This window comes from Benincasa hispida, unplaced genomic scaffold (assembly GCF_027475165.1).
Source record: "Benincasa hispida cultivar pf3 unplaced genomic scaffold, pf3_genome.v1.1 HicScf381, whole genome shotgun sequence".
NCBI lineage: Eukaryota > Viridiplantae > Streptophyta > Magnoliopsida > Cucurbitales > Cucurbitaceae > Benincasa > Benincasa hispida.
In genome coordinates this window covers 18,343-24,792 of record NW_028326472.1, presented here as the reverse complement: position 1 = coordinate 24,792, position 6,450 = coordinate 18,343, and the positions used below count along the sequence as shown (strand labels likewise).

General features: G+C 30.2%; 1 protein-coding gene across 1 annotated transcript; it reads left to right on the top strand.

The window, feature by feature from the left end:
• The first annotated feature begins 2,151 nt into the window (after positions 1-2,151).
• On the top strand, positions 2,152-2,655 carry LOC150030265 (basic form of pathogenesis-related protein 1-like). The gene has a single exon (XM_090309891.1). The coding sequence runs from the start codon at positions 2,152-2,154 to the stop codon at positions 2,653-2,655; it is 504 nt and encodes a 167-aa protein (XP_090166017.1).
• Positions 2,656-6,450: the final 3,795 nt, after the last annotated feature.

The window sequence follows — 6,450 nt, the reverse complement described above, 5'->3', positions numbered from 1 at the left end:
AAATTATTATTATTGTATTCCCTATCAAACATTCTCTTAATCTTTTCAATAAATCTTAATAGTAGTCCTCTCAATAATATAATTATTTTTTATCCAACTTTCCAAAATAATAATGATATTCATTCTAGAAAACGAAAATTTATGTGTTTAGCTCATATCGGAACGACACTAGTAAGGTTACATTTTCTTGAACCTTACTAATATAATGCAACAAGAGTTATTTTTACTAATCTTATATTTACTCTTGTTACTAATATAATGCAACAAAAGTTATTTTTACTGTTTTTAAATTTATGTGTTTAGCTCATATCGGAACGACACTAGTAAGGTTACACTTTATTACAAACATGGGGTAAGGAATATTGTAATAACTAACCTTTGGGTCGAAGATGCTATGCTTTAACGAATTAAGTTATGTTCAAGATTGATATAAGGTTACATTGGGTGTTGCCAATATTTTTAAGGATGTTGTGGGAGTTGTTTTCTAACATATTTGTCATCTTGTCCTTTGGATTACACTTCAGGATATTCCTGCAAATCTTGTTCCAAATGGAATGATGTTTCTTCAAATGCTAATTATGTAAAATATATTTTTCTTATATAGAAAATTATGGGTGATTATTCTCATCATTTTGTTTCCTTTTCTGAGTTGTGCAGAGTATGTTTTAGAGTTGTTCTCTTTTTAGTTATCCATATTTCCGAGGATATTATACTCATTTTAGTCTTAGCCACTATAAAGAATATTTGAGTCGTTATTGTGTTGGTTTCGAAAAAACACAAGGGTGTCAATCTTACGATTGTGAAGTAGTTTGTGCTACTATTGATGTTTCTTTAGATCTTGGTAAATCATTTACTACGTTTTGAGAAGAGATTCTCTAACTTAAAGGGAGTCTAAGTTTCTCGAGTGAAATGGTCTACATTAGAAGTTCGAAAGATAGAAGTTGAGAGGAAATCTCACATTTAGGGGAGCTGAGTTTCATTGAGAGGGAGTCTAATACTTAATGGGAGCTTAAGTAATCGCTTGGTAATACTTTCAAACTTAGGGGAGCTTAAGTTTTATTGAGAGGGTCTCCCACTTCTATAACCCAGCTTGTTGCAATGTCACATACTTTGGGAATGTATGCCTAGTGGAAAGATCTTTATTATATAAAGAGTTAAACGATTACAACGAAGTACTTATATGATAGACTCCATCGTTAGCATCTCACGTAAAGCCTATTCTTCAGTTTCAACACTAGGTCCCTCCTAAGTTTTAGCTCCTCTCACTTCCGCTTGCAAGTTTCTCCCAAGCTTTTAATGAGATCCCCCTAATATAACATCAACTACTCATCCTGAGTTCTCACTCACTCCCTAAGTGATTTACTATATTCATACACAATCAACCTAGTCTAAATAACTACTAGCAATATTCTTAAGAACATAGTACAAAAAGTTCACAAACAGTACATAAGGGTTGAGGTTTAGACCGGCTCTAAAACCTTAAAACACACACTTCTTTTCAAAGGAGCTAACTTAAAAATAAACCCGACCATTAATATATATGATACAACCTTCAGAAGATATTCAAAGAAATAAATTATTTTATGCAACAATAAGAAAACAAGTCAATGAATATGTGGTGCACGCTTCAACCGATGAAGGAAAAATCGTTAGGTAGAGAATCTACAAGATATAAAATATTTTATTGGACATAGTACATGTTACAAAATATGTTACTCAAGTTTTGTCTGTAATAAATCAATGAATATACCACCATACTAACATTTGTGTGTTTTTCATATATATTTTAGTTATATTATCAATTTTTTTAGGGATATAATGAAGATGTTTATTTATCTCCATGCCAATGTTGAACCATTAACATATGAAATTGTTGCAGAGGCAAGAGTTTAAAACCTAAATTCAAACATAATATTATTCTATTATTAGTAATATACATATATAAATTGAATTACTTATGAGAAATTATTGAGAATTTCGTTGGTGCTCCACTATTATTAGGCCTTTGCTCTGTCTTCCAAAATAACCACCTAAAATGGAACCATGCTCATCTCTCTTCTCTGTATAAAAACTCTTTGCTAAGCCAAACCGAAAACACACCAAATCTTGAAATCCAAAACATTCAACTATTCCTACAACTATCTTAAAAATATGGCATTTTCCAACATTATCTCTGCCCTTTGTTTGTTGGGGCTAACCCTAACCCTAATCCTAGCTTCCATTGCCCCCGTCATGGCCGAAAGCTACCCTAAGAACTACATTGCCGCCCACAATGCCATCCGTGCAGAGGTTGGTGTCGAGCCCGTCCATTGGAACACTACCTTAGCAGCGTACGCTCAAAATTATGCTAACACGAAGATTGCCACTTGTCAGATGGAACACTCTGGAGGACCTTATGGTGAAAACCTAGCAGAGGGATACGAAATAATGACAGCAGAGACAGCAGTGAGTCTCTGGGCCGATGAGAGAAAACATTATGACTACAATTCTAATACGTGTGTCAATGACTCTAGCCATTGTCTTCATTATACACAGTTGGTATGGAGGAACACCAAATCTATTGGTTGTGCCCAAGTGAAATGTCAGAACAATTGGGTTTTTCTGATTTGTAACTATTATCCTCCTGGCAACTATATAGGCCAACGTCCATATTAAAAGTAGATAATCATTAAAAGGTTTGTTGATTGGGTATTTAATAAGAAAAAAAAAAACAAAAAACAAAATTTAAGACAGATTTTTTGTTATACAATTTTTTTTTTTATCATACAATTTGTATTAGAATTATATTTTAATTTGAATGTTGAACACATGGACATATGAATAAGTATATACGGCCGAAAGAACTATATTAACCCAACACATCCGATATCTCATTTGTATTGAGTTGTGGTTTAAATAAATTAAAACTTTGTATGGATCCAATTCATTGAATCACCAGTTTGGATTGAATTGGATTAGCCTATGTTTTATTTTTAAATTTCAAGTGTATTTTTTTTCTTACTATTCAAATTATACATATTTTAATTCTAACTTTATTTAATTTCATAATTCCTTTTTATTACTTATTCTCCAATAACTCTTAAAATTTTAAAATTTTAAGCATTTGTGAAATGTAAATTTTCAAATAAATATGGAAATTGAGTTGCAAATTTTAATCTAATGATTGAAAATAGATATGTAAATATATTTATATACATATATATATATAGACACATATATAGATACATATTAACATTTTAAATTTTCTTAATACAAAAATTTGAATTTATGACTGGAACAAGCCAAACAATCCAGCCGAAATATTTTATAGTTGAGATAGGTTAAGTTGGATTTCTAATTAAATAAGGGTTGTAATTTAGTTTGAAAAATTGACAACCCTAACTAACAATTGTGTTGAGTCTAACATGTGTTTCAGATTGGTATACTTAAAGTATAGTATTGACATTTCAATTATATATCAGTATTAATTTAAATGTATTTCAAGTATATCATTTAGAATATCAATAAAATATCATCATTCCTTCAAAAAGTTGTACTAAATATTACATTGGCGTATCATTAGTTTACAGTCATCGCACATTGATTAAAAAATAATGTAAAATATAGCATTGATGTATCAATAGTATATCAATAGTACTCACTAAAATTTGATTTCAAGTAAATCAGTAATGTACATTTAATGTATCAACACTCATTCAATTTTCAAGTATACTATTACAGCATCTGTGGTTTATCACAACTTATTCAAAATTCATTTAAAGTAAAATATTGATGTGTAAAAATTGTTAAATCTCTAATTGATGCAAAATAAGCTAATGGATTATGATAAATTCAATTATATCAATATTTATACTATCCCTCTAGGCTTGAAGATTTATAAAATGCTAAACAATGGTAATCAATACTAAATGGGAGAGGAAAGGACGTTGAAGGGGTTCGAACATGACTACCTGCTCTATACCAAACTAAATAACTAATTGACCTAGCAGCATAAGTTTATGGGTTATGATATATTTACAGTTAATCGCAATGGACAACACTTTTAGGGATAATAAGAATGTGTATGGCAACATCTTTAAAGAATTGCAAACATAGCAAAATCTATCAACAATAGATTCTATTGCTAATACATTCCTACCCGCGATATGGCCTATTGTTGATAGACTCGGATAACTCAATTTAAATTTTGCTATATCTATATCTATATATATATATATATATATATTGCATTGTACTATATTTGCTTATATTGTAGACTTGATTGCTGTATTTTCAACTACCTCGATATTTATTTATATCTTTACTTATATTAATTTCAAAAGAAATTTTGCAAGGTTGTTAATTGATCGCTTATGTCTACAGTTTAGGGATGTTGACAGTAGGTGGAGACCGAACCACTAGAAATTCTCTAGGACTGAGTTACGTGCATGGAATTATATTTCTTATTTACATTTTTAATGGCAAATTTTTAAAAGTAGAAAAAGAAGGTATACTATTTACATAAAATAGTAAAATTTTAATTTTCTTTGATAGAGACTGATACAAGTCTATCAGTGTCTATCAGTGATACAAATTGATAGAAGTCTATCGTTGATAGACGTCGATAGAAGTTTATGGGTGTATATCAGGGTTTTATTTTTTTATTTTTTTGCTATTTTTGTAAATAGTTTGAAAATTTTTTTATGTGTAAAAAATTTTCTTTTTTAAATCTCTATTAAATATAATATTTTTCTTTAAAAATATATATTAATTACTTAATTCCTTATGGGAAATACCTGTTTAAATGGTCAATTGTTCATTAAAGAAAGAAGAATTATAAAAAAATAAAAATTCTAACTAAAAGTAATCAAAGTTCAAGAATTTTAAGAACTTCTCTCCTATGACATTTGTTCATGGTGTTTGGTATATATGGCATTATAATGAGAAATGTTAGTGAGTTCAAATTTTGAGAATTGAGATCATGTTTGAGATGTGTTTAATGTTGAAAAGGTTGAAATCTTAATTTTATTGATTGTTGGATGGAAATATGGATAAGATGTTGATTCGGGCGGATATTTCTTGGAAAATTGTAAAACTAAAAAATTCTAACATAAATTTAAATTGGTAAATAAACATTTTATGATTATTAAACAAGTTAACATGTATGTTATTTATATTATATTTACATTAGTGAAATTTTGAGTTCAGTTGTTTAAAAATAATGAAGTTTAATTAAACTGGACTCAAAATGTCAAACTATTTGACCCTAATGAAGAATGGTTAACCTGAGGTTTAATTAAACTGGACTCAAATAGATTGACATTTTCAGTCTAGTTTAATTAACCCTAGTGAAGGGTGGTTAATGTGAGGTTTACATTTTGTGGAGAGTGGTTAACATTAATTATCATCGAGCCTCGTTTTAATGTAAAAATCAATATTTATAAGTATTTGAAATGCCAACTTGAAAACATTCCATGAATGTATTGTTTTTAAGAAATAATCCGTATGGCTTTTTTCCTCATTCACAAGACAGAGCACATGGGACTTCCATCGGTAAATGCACAAATTTACCATAATATTATTACTTTCCATAGCTTGCCGGTGAACGAAGTCTCAAAGTCTAAAGGGGATGTTTTTGCTGAAAATGCATCCATTTACCAATTTATTATAAAGCCCTTTTTCTTGCAAGGGCTACCTATGATCAATTAACCGCTGATTTATATAATTGATTTTAGAATGAAACTCTATATTTATCTAATATGATATATCAGAGGCCATACATCCGAAATGAATATTTGGTCGAAAAAATTTAAATCCAACTAAACAATGATAAATCTAAAAGCACACTGTATTGAAGGAGCCCTTTTTGAATATCTCACATTAGAAAAATAGAGAGACCTTAAAATTAGTTTCAACATGAAACCGAGTTTATCTAATAGGGATCATAGCCCATAAATCCCAAACGGATATTCAATTCAAAAATGAGGAACAATTAGCAACACAATGTTAACCATTCTTCACTAGGCCCAAATACTTAAGATTAACGCTGGAAAGATGAAGAAAAGGTTAAGAAATATTCTGCCAAACCCTCGATGATCGATACTCGATGCTCGATGTCTTCCTACTCGATGTTCGATGATCATTATCTTCTTCACCTGACGAGTCTCTGCTAAATCCTCGATGAAACTCGATGACAACTGAACTAATACTCGATCTTACTCGGTGATTCTTGAACAATACTCGGTGCGACTCGAAGGTGAAAACGATCAACTCAAAGCTACTCGATAGTGAAGATCGATGCACGATTGAACTTGATACTCTGTTATTCGATGCGATTTGAATGGTGAAATTATAGCGCGTGATTTGCAGAAAGAAGATAATCGTATAAACAAGAAAGATAAAGGCAAGAAAATGAAACACAAAGTTTATGTGGTTCGGCAAGACTGCCTACGTCCATGGGAAGATCCAAGT